The 17,431-nt window shown below is 40.5% G+C and overlaps 2 protein-coding genes across 6 annotated transcripts in view; one reads left to right on the top strand and one right to left on the bottom strand.

Moving 5' to 3' along the window:
• The window catches only part of phc3 (polyhomeotic homolog 3), an 85,089-nt gene that overhangs the window by 46,171 nt on the left and 21,487 nt on the right, over positions 1 to 17,431 (bottom strand). For 3 of the 5 annotated variants that reach the window (XM_008106040.3, XM_003218154.4, XM_008106037.3), the window contains one exon: positions 8,800 to 8,898. The exons of the other annotated variants lie outside the window; for them this stretch is intronic. In XM_008106040.3, the coding sequence (XP_008104247.1) occupies positions 8,800 to 8,898 (99 nt within the window). The remainder of the gene's footprint in view (positions 1 to 8,799; positions 8,899 to 17,431) is intronic. 5 annotated transcript variants of the gene reach the window in all.
• On the top strand, positions 3,104 to 5,768 carry LOC103278164 (A-kinase anchor protein 4-like). Its single transcript, XM_062976759.1, has one exon. The coding sequence runs from the start codon at positions 3,247 to 3,249 to the stop codon at positions 5,599 to 5,601; it is 2,355 nt and encodes a 784-aa protein (XP_062832829.1). The 5' UTR covers positions 3,104 to 3,246; the 3' UTR covers positions 5,602 to 5,768.

Raw genomic sequence — 17,431 nt, forward strand, 5'->3', positions numbered from 1 at the left:
GGTGAGTTATAGCTGTAATTTCAAGAATTACCTCTACACTTAGGCTAGGTTTCTGATAAATACCCTAATTAGACCTGCCTCAAAGTTACAGTCTGCAAACCCATTCTGATCACAATTTAATATAATGGCAACTCAGGCTAACTCTTAAATAATCAGCCACAATGAGGGCATAATAGGTTCAACCACATGGCAGAATACAGTTTGATACCACTTTTTACTGCCATGGATCAAGGCTATGGAATCATGTGTAGTGTAGTCTTACAAGCTTTTTGATCTTCTTTGCCTCACCAAATTACAATTCTCATGATTCCATACTACTGGGGCATGGTAATTAAAATGGGGTCAAACTGCATAAATTCTAGAGAGTAGACAGACACATCCAATGTTAAACTATAGTTAGAAATAAGCACTGAGGGAAAAAAAAAGATGAAATATGGGAGGCTAGATAATTTTTCTAATTTACAAATGGCAGTTTGAAGGTCAAGACCAGCATCTCTGAACTGAGCAAGAGCTTCAGAAGCCCAATTTTTCTGATGTAAATTATACTGCACATTTTCATGATAAATAGTAAAGTATGAAAGTGAAGTTTTAAATGAAAGACATATTAAAAGATGAATAAATATTTCCGCAAATTACAATAGTACTTATTATCTTCCAAAGTAAATGTAACAGAAAGAATTCATGTGTCACAAAATATCTAATCATTTTCCTTTTGTGGCACACAGTGACTCCCAGATATGTAGCATCTTTTCTAAACGTTAATTTAGAAAAAATATGTATTCTTATGGATTTGCAGATTCAGATTAATCACATTGAATGATGATGAAATTCAAAGTTCAAAGATCAAGTTATAAATAGATTCTGAAGCAAACAAAATTCACACACACACACACACACACACACATAGAGAGAGAGAGGGAGGGATCTATCCTTTGTCAAATATTGTGTGTTGAAATACAATTAGCCTGCTAACCTGTTCTTTGTTTGGTATCATTTTCTGTGTTGGCTCTATAGAGTGAGACAAACTGGAGTCAGATTGAAATATTTCAATGGAACCAATTCCATTGAAGAAAGGATAACTGACCCTCGGCTTTTGCGGGGTTCACGTTTGCTATTTTGATTATCTGTGAATCTGAAACCCACTGTTCTTGAAGTTGGTGTTGAGATGGCTGTTTGGGAAGCATGCATGCTACATATTTCTCTTCTGCCTAGTACAGGGGACCCCAAACTAAGGCCTGGGGGCCACATGCGGCCCATCGAAGCCATTTATCCGGCCCCACCTCCTCCCTTGCCCGGTGTGCGCCTTCCAGAGCTTTGCTTGTTTATAATGGTATTTTAATTAATTAATTAATTAATTAATTAATTAATTATCAAGGGGTGCTTTGCTAGAGCTTTTGGTGCACAAAGGCAGAAGGGGGCTGGACTAAGTGGCCCAAGGGGTCTCTTCCAATCCTCTTTATTGTTGTTGTTGTTATTATTATTATTATTATTATTATTATTATTATTATTATTATCGACACAAAGACACAGTATAACACAGCAAACAAGATATATATGCTGGATTTCGTATCACAAATCACAAGTTCCCAAGCGTTTAAAGCTGTGTGATGCATTATTATTATCATTATTAACAACATTGAGGCTGGGTGGCCATCTGTCAGGGGTGCTTTGCTTGTGCTTTTGGTGCACAAAGGTAGAAGAGGGTTGGACTCAATGACCTAAGGGGTATCTTCCAACCCTCTTTATTATTTTTATTATGATTATGATTAACATTGAGGCTATATTTGTTCCCGTTTGGTTTTTTTTTTTTTACTTCAAAATAAGAGCTGTGCAGTATACATAGGAATTTGCTTATAGGTTTTTTTTTCAACTATAATCCAGCCCTACAACAGTCGGAGGGACCGTGAACTGGCCCCCTGTTTAAAAAGTTTGGGGACCCCTGGCCTAGTATATTCCTTCCTCTTGGGAAGTAAGTAGATGAGCCAGCCTCATATTGGGGGAACATAAACATGTGGCACACAGGGAAAGAAGGAAGAAATATCTGTGGGTTTCCAGTTCCATCTCTTCTGGTTTGCCACATGTTATTAGTCCCTTCTTCCTTCCTTTACTGGGGTGAAAGAGAGACACGCATCCAGGAGGAGAGGAAAAGGAGCCTGGATCCGTAAGATAAGTGGAGCATGGGATCAGCTCTGCCCACTCTGCAGGCAGTGCCCCATTTCTCCTCTTACTGGAGGTATTCATGTTTTTCCCACTTTCACATGGGAACTGTGCCCCTAATCCACATGAATGTGGAGGGATGACTACACATAGGCCTTTATAAGTGCCCTGAGACTCTTTTAGGAAAAAATACCTTTATTTTTTTTTTACATAGTGTAATTCTATGCTTCAAAGTCCAACTGAATTCAATGGAACTCTCTTCCTAATAAGTGTGCATAGGATCACATATTGAATGTTAAATGTTAACATTACTTCTTTAATGTATATTATTCAGTTCCTTTTAAGATCATGGAAAATAAATCCATCAATGAATACTAGGCAAGGAAATTAAAACTGCTTTCTTGCTATGACTTCAAATGGCAACCTTCTCTGCTCTGATTCATAGTTCTTTGTATGTATGCAGTTCAAATGGTACTAAAAGTAGTTCAGTGATTATGTGCTTGCAAACTAAACAGAGGATGATGAAAGATACAGCTCTTCCTTTTAGCTGAACCGACTCACAGCTAAGAGGGATAAAGATGACAGTTGCACTCAAAGAAGAGAATAGTAAAACCTATAGAGTAGGTGCCTATCAACTTTTAAACTGTGGTTTTACCTTCGTGGCTCTTAGTAAAGGCCTTAAAATTAGGTAATGACCAAAATGCACTAGAAATGTTATTAAAGTCATAGAATTTTAAAAATACAACACAGAAAATAGCCACTTTTGATTCTAGAGGATGTGCTATCGATTCCCCTTTATAAATGATAATCTTTTCACAGGTTATATAGACAGAGTGGATGTGGAGAAAGGCTGTGCATCAATTCTTTGTGAAACTACTGGTGGGTGGCAATGTGATTCCTTTGTGATGTCACTGCTGTCATAGAAACCATGTGTGCACAACAAGTGGGAATGACATCTGGCCCCAGAAGAGCATGGAGAGTTGAGAGAGGAGGAAACATCTTCAGTCTGGCTGGGTCATCAAAGCAGCTCAACTGATAAAGAACACCCTATACAGTCCTAGATCGGATTCTACTCCCAAATCTCAGAAAATGTCTCAGGAAGTGGACTGGTTGCACAGCCAAGCAGGCGTGTGTAAAGTAGATCTCTACAATCCTGAGGGAGGAAAAGATCAGGACCGCAAAGTGATTTGTTTTGTTGATGTCTCCAGCCTGAACATAAAGAACACCGACGATGATACGGGCAAAGATGCTGCTGGCCAGTCTAAAGGCAATGAATCTGCCACCGGACTCGATCTAGGTAAAATGCAGGACAAAGAGGTTATTGTAATAAAGGACAGCGATACACCAGAACAGTCGAAGACAGAAGGAGCTGTCTGTTTGTTCAAACAAGGTTCAACCGAAGAACTCAATGTTGTGAGCTGGCTCTTTGATGATCTGCAAAAATACGCATGTGGATTCCAACATGCGCTTACCCCTTCACCGACCCCTCCTAAACCAAAGCCATCGGCAGCTGACAAGATGTCTCAGAATAACAATAACACAGCTTTCAAGTCTAGCGAAAGTCAGAAAGCTGCAGATGAAGTAGCAGGTACTGTTCAAAAGCTGTGTGCTTTGGTTATGCAAATGGCAAGTAAAGAGATCTCTGAAAATCTGGAAGATGCTGCCAGCAAATGTATCCGACAGGCAATCTATGCCACCAAAGATGGGAAACCTCTTCCCCCTAGTAGCGTAAGTAAGGTTGCTTCTGAAATGGTGAATAAGGCTATGGAAAGTGCCCAGGAACCCAGTAACAAATCATCTCAAGACAACATGGGCAAAAAGGATGATGGAAAAGGCAAAAAAACATCTCTCTTTTATGGGGAAGTATGTTCCAACCAAAGTGAATCTATGCAGGAAGATGATGTAAAGCCCACACATGCCCATTTGATACACCCAAGACCCCGACAGTCGGGTCGCCCTGATACCAGTTCTTTTAACAAGGGGCTAATGGTTTATGCGAACAAAAATGCTAAAGATATGACATTTTCATTTGTTAATGCCACAAAGGTTCACAAGAGAGCACCACTCCCAGCTTGTGTGGTTTTAAAAAGAGTGTTTCTGAAACACACAAAGGATGTCATATCAGACTTAATTGACTCTACAATGAAAAATCTACATAATGTCACTGGAGTCCTTATGACAGACTCAGACTTTGTTACCACAGTGAAGAAAAATCTCTTCCATGCAGGAACCCAGAAGTCAACTGAGATTTTAGAAGCAATGGTACTACGGATGTATAATGCTTTGATGACGGAAACGAAGGAGAGAGGACACAGTCTTGTATATTCTTTACTGAAAACGGGATGTTCATTAGATGCTAATTCTCCAAATATGCATTTCGCATCTTTGAAAGGTGGAATACATACAAGAGAAAAAGTAAGGACAGACATGGGACAGACGTCAGCCCAGAAAGTAGGCGAGACAATAATTAAGGATGGAATTAGCATGCTGAGATCAAAAGCAGGAGGTGGCAAATGTTCAGACAGACCTCATGACAAGAGGCCAGAAAAGAGTAGCACCACAACTGAGTTTCTTGCCAAGGACCTCATTTTGACAGCTTTAATGCTGATACAGCAACATTTGTTAACTCAATACAAAGAGCCAGTTGTGGAGTCAAATACGTCTTCATTCGGCTATTTTGAAAAGGGTGGCAAACACGGCTCTAAATCATCTCATAATTACAAAGGTGATCCACAACAACAAGAATATCAGAGAGGAGAAATACAAAGTGCTCTCCTATCGATCATCCAGAAAGTCCTACAAGAAGCTGGTTTCAGTGTAGATGAATGTGAAATAACCAAGAATGTCAAACAGTACTCATATGACGACAGGTCTACCAAGACAACAAAATCCAAACAGTACTGTTCAGATGTGGATTCTGAAAACATGGAACAAATAAACAAGAAATTCATTGATCAGCTGATGGAATCTGTCATGAAGTTGTGTACGTACATGACTAAAAGTCCGGATTTTGTTGTTGAAGATTACTCTGACGAACAAGGTACATACATTACTGCAAGAAACAAAGGTGTATCAAGTCCAGATTCAATGGCAGGTCAGAAAGGACGATCTGGTTATAGTGGAAAGCCACTTGTGCCTGCTGGTTCTGAGGTGATTGTGAACAACCAGAATGCCAATACCAGCTCACAGAACAAGGAACTCCAGGCTATCCTCCAGTGGATGGCTGCCTCCCACTTCCAAGTGCCCAACCTCACTTTCATGAATGAGAATGATGAGGAGCTGAAGAAGCTTCCTCAACTGGCCGACAAAGCCGCTAAGAAGGGTGCAAGTGTGGGGGATATTTTGCAGGAGGTAATGAGGTATTTTGAGAAACAACAGGTTGACGCCGCTGTGGGAAACATGCCTCGTAGCGGACTTCTTGACTGGTTGCTTGCTAATCTGTAGACAAGTGCCAACACCTCCCTCTCATTACTTCCACCCAGCGAAGTGCAATCTTAATTACCCAATGGAATAACAATACAGCTCCTTTTCCATAGACAACAGTTCATCAAATTCCACAAGCTGTTACACACTAGCTGGGCAAAAGCACCAATAAAAAATACAAATCTCAAGTGGTTATTGTTTTTTTAATTATTGTTTATGCAAATGTGTGGATAATATGGAACAATGAAACAAAAGCTAAAATAATTTTTATTGGGTTGTTAATGAATTTTGTTAATAGAACATCTTTATTGTTTGATCTTCATCATCTGCCTCTGGCACTGAGGAATCAAGACACTGTTATTGTTTGGTGCCTTCAAGTCATTTCTCACTTATGGCGACCCTAAAGCGAATCTTATCACATGGTTTTCTTGGCAAGACTTGTTCAGAAGGGAGTTGTCTATGCCTAAGATCATCCAATAGATTTCCATCGCTGAGTGGGATTTAAACCTTGGCCTCCCAGTTGTCCTAGTCCAACAGCCAAATCACTATACCACACGATCTCTAAATACTCATTACTATTTGCCTTCAAAACTGACTTAAGATTTCCTTTTTCCCTCCATTCCTTCATCAACTTTAGCAAATAATTTGTCGTTGAGCGATACAGTCTAAATTACACAGCATTTATTCTTGCACATCTATGTTCCCTTTCCTATATAAACTTTAAAATCCAAAATTTTACAATGATATTGATGAGTAAAGCAAAAGAGGATAAATATTTTGACCCACAAGATGGACTATAATGGTTTGTCTGTTTTAAGACTGCAGTTGCTCTCCACTTCTATGATTCTTATAAATGACTCCACCCTCCCTATCTAATAGGTTTGTTTAACTACTGTAACTTATTCTACCAATCACATTTTAGCTGTCATAGAGATTTTGGGGCAAAAAAAATAAAACAACAGAGAGGTTTACTATTGCTATCCTCTGATGCTGAGATAGTGTGAATTACTAAGGATTTCCCAGTGGGTTACATGACAGAGCAAGCATTCGAAGCCTGGTCTGGATCCAGAGTCTTAGAACAAGGCTCAAACCACTACACCACACTGGCTCTCCCTGTTGTTATTGCTATGCTCAAGAAATTTCTGATATATACTGATCCTAAGGAAACTATTACAGCGTTTTCTTGGAAATATTGTTCAGAAGAGGTTTCCCATTGCCTTCCTCTAAGGCTGAGCGAGTGTGACCTGCCCAGTCACTCGACGGGTTTCATGGCTAAGTAAGCATTCAAATCCTGATCTCTAAAGTCACAGTCCAATGCTCAAACAGCTTTACCATGCTGTCTCTCTATACACATTTATTACTGCTTTGTTTGGTAAGAAAGAAATGTCATGCACAAGATCAACCATAAAGTGTCAGTGTTAATTGTATGCCTTACGACAACTCTAAACTTGCAGCTGTCTTTAAGATGAGGTGGCATTCCTACACATTCCTAAATCTCAGCTCCTTTTCTCAATCTCTACCTTCTGAGAATAGCCAGCATCCAATGGTGTCCTGCCTTATCCAATGATAATTGGATGCACACCCGAAATACTGTCCAATTCTGGGCACCACAACTGAAGGGGGATGTTGACAAGCTGGAATGTGTCCAGGGGAGGGTGACTCAAATGATCAAGGGCCTGGAGAACAAGCCTGATGAGGAGCGGCTGAAAGAGCTGGGCTTGTTTAGCCTGCAGAAAAGAAGGCTGAGAGGAGACATGAGGGCCATGTATAAAAATGTGAGGGGAAGTCATAGGGAGGAGGGAGCAAGTTTGTTTTCTGCTGCCCTGGAGACTAGGACGCGGAACAATGGCTTCAAACTTCAGGAAAGGAGTTTGTTCCACCTGAACATTAGAAATAACTTCCTTACTGTGATAGCTGTTCAGCAGTGGAACTTTCTGCCCCAGAGTGTGGTGGAGGCTCCTTTTTGGAGGCTTTTAAACAGAGGCTGGATGACAATCTGTCAGGGCTGCTTTGAATGCGATTTTTCTACTTCTTGGCAGGGGGTTGGACTGGACGGCCCACGAGATCTCTTCCAACTCTAGGATTCTATGATTCTATATGTCCATCTATTAGCAGAATTGAGACTTTCTTCCCCTCCAGCTGCAGCCAAGAAATTGTTCCACAGGATTTCTCAGTGTTATGAAAAAGGTTCTTAGGGTGCAAGGAATGTTTGCAGAAGGAAGAGGAGATCCCCAAAAAGCAGTAATATCCAGCAGAAATGCACAATTGACCCTGTGCTCTGAGTAACTATACTATTCTATATATGTAGTCTGAATGCAAGTGCATCAGATCACACACAGATCACAGATTCCACAACTGTTCTAACATTACTCATATCAGCTCCAGTGAAAGAAACTGATATTTCTTCTAATTTTTTTTAAAGTGTTGTTGATCCAGCTGTTTCTACATTTCAATATTTATTCTAAAGGAAAGAGACACCACATGACATCACTGTAATTCACATTATGGGTTTCACAATGAGATGGTTTATCAAAAAGAAAGAGCAGGAAGCATATCCATGAAATGCTGAATGTTTCAGTTGTGAGGAATAAACCTTTACTGTTTTGTTTTTATGGTGAATGCTTTAGGTTTAAAGAAATCCTATTTTACAATTAGAAACATACTTATGTCTTTTAAAAACAAATCCAGATGTAAAAAAAGAGGTGCAGTAGCCAACAAACTAAGAATTACTTCTGTTAATAATGATAATTTCAGTTATCACTGTTGTGCATTTGTGCATTTCTGCTGGATATTACTGCTTTTTGATGATCTCCTCTTCCTTCTGCAAGCATTCCTTGTACCCTAAGAACCTTTTTCATAACACTGAGAAACCCTGTGGAACAATTTCTTGGCTGCAGCTGGAAGGGAAGAAAGTTATCATTTCAGTTATCATTATGCCCATTTCAGTTCAGGTGCTATTGACAGGGAACCTTCTTGTATTCCAGAAAAAAACCTATACTAAACACTTCTACCTTTGGTAAAATTTTGTAATAGCTGGAAAATTTAGAAGTTTTAAAATGAGAACTCTATTTTTTTGTGAAAGATGATTTTATTTTGGACACACAAAAGCACACTTAGTGAAAATACTTAGAACAACAAAGCGCTGCAAACACAAAGTGTTAACTGCAAATCAATTCTCCGTGAAATGAATACACACGCACACATTCCAAGTGAGCTCACCTGAGTAGCTGCAGACTGACAGGGAAACGAAGATGATGATGACACAACAGGAATGTCAGACTGGACAGCCGCCACAGTGGTAGCAGGTGTAAAAATCAGCTGTGAAAGCAGTAAAAAGAAATCTGAAAGACCAACTGTACCACAGGTGCATGCACACAACTATTTTATTTTTTCATATACACGCACCTCTTCCACCTTTCTCTCCTCACCAGCAAAAACAATTCAATTAAGTATTTCTCTTGGATTTGTATTTGGAAGCAATTAAGAAGAAAATTAATCAACTCAGCCAACTTGAAGGTGAGAGACACCTACTTACGACAACTTTATGCTGCGGCAGCTCCACTGGGTGCCAGTCTGCTTCCAGGCTAAATACAAAGTGCTGGTTATTACCTTTAAAGCTCTAAACGGCTCGGGTCCAGACTATTTGATGAACTGCATCTCCCACTACAGACCAACTTGGACACTGTAGTCAATGGAGGAGGCCCTGCTCTCGGTCCCATCCCATCCCAAGCATGACTGGTGGGAACGAGAGAAAAGGCCTTCTCCATGACCTTCAAGAAACAGTTGAAGATATACTTTTGCTCACTGGCTTACAAGGAAGAGGAGTAGATGGTAATACTACCATTATACCTCTGATTAATAACAACCATCTGTATTCGTGCCTCGTTCACCCCACCAGCTCAATAGACATCTTGAGAAATGATCAATCTATTTGCCTCCAAGAAACTAGGAAAATGGCGATTCTTTTTGATATTTTGTTTTATGTCTGATAGAACAGGTTGTGTTTTTTATTTAATTTTAGTTGCTAAGTCATAATTTGTTTCTATATGTTGGGTTGTCAATTTTCGTTATTATGGGTGTATTATTGTTTTGTTCGGGCATTGAATGCTTGCCTTTTATGTCTGGAATCCACCCTGAGTCCCTCCGGGAATATACGGTAGAATATAAATAAAGTTTTTATTATTATTACTAAATAAAGTTTTTATTATTATTACTATTACTGTGCGGTTTTCTGGCATTGTATATTTCTGCCGCTTCTGTGACTGTTCATTTGTATTTTGATTCCGTAGCCCACTTGTCAATGGATGTCCAGAATCGGCAGCATCCACCACGGTCCTTTTTATCCTGGGCGACAACCGAGCCAGTATAGACTTCGTTTTGGTTTGATTCTCCAGAATACTAATGGGTTAGGTGCTCTTAGTTCTGCTCCTCAGCTAAGGCCTCTCTGGCTTGGTTGGACCTGCCAGTAGTTACACTACCGCCAGCACAGCCCTCAGTCATCATTGGAGCAGTTAAGCCCCTCCACCACCACGTCAAGTTGTCACCTGCCGGGGGGGGGATTATTATTATTATTATTATTATTATTATTATTATTATATTTATTACAGAATGATAATATATAGAGAACAAACAATTCCAGTTTTGGCAGCCTGAGAAAAAGTTGCCACTATGAAATAAATTTTATTAATGTTTTTACTGTCCCAGGGATAAGCAGGTTTGCCAACCGTAATGAAACTGTCTTGTCTTTATTAACTACTAGCTTGGGGACCCGGCAATGTCCGGGTCATTTGAGAATGGTATTATTTGTCTTTTAATGTTATGTATTCTATTTGGAGTGGGTGAACTACAATTCCCAGAATTGTGGCTGAATCATTCCCAAACCCTGCCAGTATTATAAGTTGGCCATTTTGGGTGTGTGTACCAGGTGTGGTGCAGTACTGTGTGGATGGGGGTGAACTACTGCAATTTCTAGATTCCCGGGGCAATTGCCCCAAAATATCTATCAGTATCCACAGCAGGCAATATTCAGTTTGTGTGCCAAGTTTGGTCTAGATTCGTCATTGGCTGGATTCAGTGGTCTTTGGATGGGGTTGAACTACAACTCCCAAAATCAAGGCCCCTTCCCACAAATACCTACAGTATGTTCAGTAGGTCATGAGGCTTCTCTGTGTGAAGTGTGCTCCTAGTGCATTGTCGGTGGGGGTCAGTGTTTATCTGGCTGCAGGTGAACTATAACTCCCTTTTTCCCAAACTTGTGCAATATGTTGTATTGGCTATGGGGGCTCTGTGTGCCAAGTGTGATACTCATTCATTGCAGGTGAACTATAAATCCCAGTACCTACTACTCCTCAACTTCCAGTCCAGTTTCCCTCTAAACCCAACAGTAGTCAAATCTGGGCATATCGGGTCTGCATGGCAAGTTTGGCTGAGAGCCATCATTATTTGGGTTCATAGTGTTGTGGGTGTAGGTGAAGTACAACTCCTCTATATTCCCTATAGGAGTGACAGTGCTCTGACCTGATGCAAGGTGAATTACAACTTCCACCATGTGGAGTCAATCCCAAAACTCCTCCAGTAAGTTTAGTTGCAGCTCAGTTCTGCTGTGTTAGTTATGCAGAGATTGGAAAGGAAAAGGCAGTGGGCGGGGCTATGCAAATTCCACAGCAATGGAGAACCCTGGGATGCCTGCCTGTGATGGAAGAAAAAGCAAAATCTAGGATGAAATGGTCCCCAAATGAAAGCATTCCTTGGGTGGTGGGCTGTAGTGTTTGGGAAGGACATTGGCAGGGGCTGGGCTGCATGTTCATGGTACTCGCTGTAACCGCAATGTCAGTGGAAAAGAGTGACTTGCTAGATTCTTTTTTAAAAAAATATTTTTATTGAAAAGTTTCTTATATACACAACTAGACGTTAGACATAGAAACAATTGGGTGTGGGGGGGGTAAGGATTTACTGGAAAGGGGAAGGGTGTGTGGGAAGGGGTGTGTTGGTGAGTTGGAAGTTGTGAAGGGGTGACACACTGGGGGGGGGGGGTTGACTGCCGATCTTTGTCACTGTCTATTAGATATTTCATTTACAAATTACTCATGTTACTTTCTTAAAGTAGTCCTCAAAGGTAGACCAATTTGTAGTCTTCATCACTCTTCCGTTGCTCTTTCTCATCAGAAAAGTTAATCCGTCCATGTCTTTTATTTCGATCAGTTTATTCAACCAGACTTCTTTTGTTGGGGCTTTTCCATTTTTCCACTATTTTGTGATCACCATCCTCGCTGCAGTAATAAAGAAGGTAAATAATTTGTCTGTATTTGTATCTAAATTAACTAATTTGCCATATAGCCCTAGCAGGAGAAGTTCAGGCGTTTTCATAAAATTCGTTTTTAAAATTTTATTACTTTCCTCTAGCACTAATGTCCAAAATCTCTCTAATTTTCTACAGCTCCACCACATGTGGAGATACGAACCAATTTGTGTTTTGCATTTCCAGCACTTATTATTGGCGTTTCTGTACATAAATCCTATTTTCTTTGGGGTTAAATACCACCTATGCATGACTTTCAACCAATTTTCTTTCATATCAGTAGAGTATGTGTATTCGATTTTTTCCCTCCATATTGCTTCCCATTCGTGTAGATAAATCGGCCGACCAATATTTTTAATCCATTGAATCATTGCATTTGTGATGCTCTCAGGTTCTAATTCCCACTCTAATAGTTTGCTGTATAGTATGGATATAATTTTCTTATGCAAGTGGCAGACTCTTTTCCAAAAACCCTGTTCTATTTCAAAGCCTTCAGATTTATCCTTTTTATATGATTCCTTAATTTGGAGATATTGATACCACGACACATTTTTATTAATTAACGCCGGGAACTGGACAGGGGGAGTGTGTCCCTGCTGGTTCTGCTGGACCTCTCAGCGGCCTTCGATACCGTCGATCACGGTATCCTTCTGGGGCGCCTTGCTGGGATGGGGCTCGGAGGTACTGTTCTGCAGTGGCTCCGGTCCTTCCTGGAGGGTCGTTCCCAGATGGTGTCATTGGGGGACACCTGCTCGACCCCACAACCATTGTCTTGTGGGGTCCCGCAGGGGTCAGTACTGTCCCCCATGTTGTTTAACATCTACATGAAGCCGCTGGGAGAGATCATCCGGAGTTTCGGGGTTCGGTGTCATCTGTACGCAGATGATGTCCAGCTCTGTCACTCCTTCCCACCTGTCACTAAGGAGGCTGTTCAGGTCCTGAACCGGTGTCTGGCTGCTGTGTCGGACTGGATGAGGGCCAACAAATTGAAACTGAATCCAGACAAGACAGAGGTCCTCCTGGTCAGTCGTAAGGCTGAACAGGGAATAGGGTTACAGCCTGTGTTGGACGGGGTCGCACTCCCCCTGAAGACGCAGGTTCGCAGTCTGGGGGTGATCCTGGACTCATCACTGAGCCTGGAGCCCCAGGTCTCGGCGGTGGCCAGGGGAGCATTCGCACAACTGAGACTTGTGCGCCAGCTGCGCCCATTCCTTGGGAGGTCTGACTTGGCCACGGTGGTCCACGCTCTGGTTACAGCTCGTTTGGATTACTGCAACACTCTCTACGTGGGGTTGCCTTTGAAGATAGCCCGGAAGCTCCAACTAGTACAACGGGCGGCAGCCAGATTAATAACTGGGGCGGCATACAGGGAGCGTACCACCCCCCTGCTAAGCCAGCTCCACTGGCTGCCGATATGCTACCGAGCCCAATTCAAAGTGCTGGTCTTGACCTATAAAGCCCTAAACGGTTCTGGCCCAATTTACTTATCCGAACGTATCTCCTCATATGAGCCAGCTAGATCCCTAAGATCATCTGGAGAGGCCCTGCTTTCGGTCCCACCTGCCTCGCAGGCGCGGCTGGTGGGAACGAGGGACAGGGCCTTCTCGGTGGTGGCTCCCCGGCTGTGGAACACCCTCCCCACAAATATCCGACAAGCCCCAACTCTTCTGGGTTTCAGTAAGGCTGTGAAAACATGGCTGTGTGCACAAGCTTTTAACGAGTAATATGATAACATTGACATGGTCCGATTGAAGGCTGAAGCATGAGGTTTTTAGACAAATGGATCTAATTACTTATGTTTTAATTTTTATAATGTATTTTAATGATGCATTTTTATAGTTTTAATTGATTATATGTACTGTTTTTTGTTTTATTATTATGTTCTTGGCATTTAATGTTGCCAACTGTGTAAGCCACCCTGAGTCCCCCCGGGTGAGAAGGGCGGGGTATAAATGCTGGAAATAAATAAATAAAATAAATTAATTGAATTTCATACATTTCTTTTATCTGTGGCGGGTCTTCTATGTTGGCTGCTAAGTTCAATATTTCTTTATAAGTCGGCCATTTAGTCCATCCCAAAAGTCTACAATGATTTGCTTCCAAAGGTGAGAGCCATAGGGGAGTTTTAGTATGAAAGTGTCTTTTATATTTGTCCCATATTTTGATTAATACCGATCTAATAAAATGATTACCAAATTGTTTTTCTATTTTAGATTTGTTATACCAGAGATAGCCATGCCAACCCCTTCTCAATTCATGTCCCTCCAAATTTAGAATTTTTATTTTTTCCAATTTAATCCAATCTTTTATCCAATTGAGAGCACATGCTTCATGATATAATTTTAGATCTGGAACGCCGAATCCGCCTTGCGTTTTTGGTGAAATCATTATACTGTATTTTATTCTTGCTTTCTGTTTTTTCCATATAAATTTCATAAGTGCCTTTTGCCAATTTTTGAGTAAGTTAGCTTTCCTTATAATTGGAATATTTTGAAACAGATACAACAGTTTAGGCAGCACGTTCATTTTAATAATGGCTATTCTGCCCAGTAATGACACATTTAGGTTACTCCATTTATCAAGATCCCTTTGGATTTCTTTCCATTTGGCTAGGCAATTTAAGTCCAGAAGTTGATAATTTTTTGCTGAGATCCATATTCCTAAGTATTTTATCTTAGCTGGGGTTTCTAATCCAGAAGTATCTCAGAGGTCTTTTTGCTTTTCTTTAGACATATTTTTTGTTAAAATCTTTGTTTTATTCCTATTGATTTTTGAGCCCGCCACTTTACCAAAGTCCTCAATTTTTGTTAACCAATTGTGAATGTTCTGTCTAGGATTTTCGATAATACAAATTATGTCGTCGGCGAAGGCTCGATATTTATAATCTTGCCTGTCCAGCCTAATTCCTTGTAAGTTCCCATCTTTATTGATTGCTTTTAATAGCATTTCCAATGCAAAAATGAATATTAGGGGTGATAATGGACACCCTTGTCTGGTTCCTTTCAAAATTTTGAATTTTGTGGTTTCTTGGACATTAATTTGGATTTTCGCCCATTGGTCTTTGTAAATACTATTGATTCCATTTTGAATTTGAAAGCCTAAATTTAATTCCTGTGATAGTAATTTTAAAAAATTCCAATTTAAGTTATCGAAGGCTTTCTCAGCATCTAATGCTGGAAACCTACTTCTTTTTGATTGTTCTGTTCATAGTACTCAATTGCATCTACAATTGTTCTCACACTGTCTTTGATACTTCTGGTTGGTAGAAATCCCGTTTGTTCTTCTCCAATCCAATCGGCTAGCAATACTTTCATTTTATTAGCTAAAATTTTAGTATAAATTTTGTAATCCGTATTCAATAGAGAAATGGGTCTATAATTTCATACATACGATAAGTCCGAATTTTCTTTAGGGATCATAATTATTGTTGCTTCCTTCCATGATTCTGGAATAATTTTCTCTTGTAGGGCCTGATTCATTATTTTTTGTAAGAAGTGAACCATTTCTTCTTGGCCTATCTTATAAAAGGCTGCTATGAATCCATCAGGTCCTGGGGCTTTATTGCTTTCTAGACTATTAATTGCTCTGAGAATTTCTTCATTTGTCATTTCTTTATTTAAATTTAGTCTTTGCTCATCTATAATTTTTCCCAATTTTTGTTCCCTCAGGTATTCCATTATCTTTTCCGGGCTTATGGGATCTTTTGTGTAGAGTTTTTCATAATAGTTTTTGAATTCCTCTCTGATATCCTCATCTCTGGTGACTATTCTTTCCTTTGTTTTAATTGATATTATTTATTGATTTTGTCTTTTCTTCCTTATTAATCTAGCCAGCCATTTACCTGGCTTATTCACATTTTCAAATGCATTTTGTTTAGCCCACTTTATCTGATTAGCTATTTTTTCTAGATCCCAACTTGTCTTCTGTTTTAATAATATATCTAGATTCCTCTTTAATAATTGATTTCTCAGATTAGCTTTTAGTTCTTTTTCCTTCGCCTCTATTTCTGTTTTTAACTTGGACCTTTCTAATTCTTTATGTTTTCTTTTGCTAGCATTTGATTGTATCAAAAAACCTCTTGAAACAGCCTTAAAGGCATCCCATATAATTTGGAGATCTCACTTTTTTAGTGTCATTAAAACAAAAAAACTCCTTTATCATGGCTTTATCTTTCTCTTGTTTAAATAAATTTTCATTAAGTCTCCATTTTTTGGGAATAGTCTTTTTATTTATTTCTAAAAGTATTGGGCAGTGGTTGGATAGATCTCTACTTAAAATTTTTATATTTTCAATTTTTGTCAACAAGGATTTTGACACCCACACCATGGTTCAAAGTACTGCCAAAACCATTGCCTCGTAGCCAAGGTCTGCCATGCCACAGACACCGAGCCCATTATCACCTTGCCAAAGAAGTACTCCGAGTATTGGGATGTATTCAATGAAAAAGAAGCCGAAAAATTACCCCCACATAGACCTTATGACTGTGCCATCGACCTGGTGGAGGGGGCCCCAATCCCGCGAGGGCATCTATACTCCCTGACTGAACCAGAGCAAGAAGCTCTCAGGGAATTCATAGAGTCAAACCTTCGTAAGGGATTCATTAGACCCTCTCAATCCCCAGCCGCCTCCCCAGTGATGTTTGTGAAGAAGAAGTCAGGGGAACTACGCTTGGTGGTGGACTATAGAGCATTGAATAATATCACCAAGCGGAACAGCTATCCCCTGCCCTTAATCTCGGATCTACTAGACCGACTTCGAGGAGCCAAGGTTTACACCAAGCTGGATCTTCGGGGGGCTTACAACTTAGTTCGCATCAGAGAAGGGGACGAGTGGAAGACCGCCTTCCAGACTAAATTCGGATTATTCGAGTCCCGAGTTATGAATTATGGATTATGCGGAGCTCCCGCAACGTTCCAGCATTTTGTCAATGACATTTTTCAGGACTATCTAGATAGGTTCTTGATAATCTACCTGGACGATTTTTTGGTGTTTTCTAGATCACAATCAGAACATGAGAACCACGTCAAAATGGTGTTACAACGATTGCGGGATCATGGACTTTATGCCAAGCTGGAAAAATGCGCTTTTGATCTACAAGAGGTAGATTTCCTTGGATACCGTATCTCGCCTCTAGGGCTCTCCATGGATCCAGCCAAGGTTTCAGCAGTATTGGAATGGCGGGCGCCAACTAACAAGAAGGAGGTGCAGCGATTCTTGGGGTTCGCGAACTATTACCGCAAGTTCATTCCAGATTTTGCCCGCTGGTCTGACCCAATCACTAGCTGCATCCGTGGAAAACAGCCCTTCCGCTGGACTGATCAAGCAGAGAAAGGGTTTCAGCAACTAAAGAAATTATTCACGTCCCAGCCAATCCTTCAGCATCCAGATCCTGAAACCCTTTTTGTGGTGCAAGCGGACGCCTCTGATGTGGCAATTGGGGCTGTGCTCCTACAACCGGTGGGAGATCACCTTCATCCTTGTGCCTATTATTCTCGTCAACTAACCGCACCAGAGAGGAACTATACCATTTGGGAAAAGGAACTATTAGCCATA

Source organism: Anolis carolinensis, chromosome 3 (assembly GCF_035594765.1).
Source record: "Anolis carolinensis isolate JA03-04 chromosome 3, rAnoCar3.1.pri, whole genome shotgun sequence".
NCBI lineage: Eukaryota > Metazoa > Chordata > Lepidosauria > Squamata > Dactyloidae > Anolis > Anolis carolinensis.

Coding starts and splice junctions, on each gene's coding strand:
- LOC103278164 (XM_062976759.1), top strand. CDS start 3,247: ATGTCTCAGGAAGTGGACTGGTTGCACAGCCAAGCAGGCGTGTGTAAA.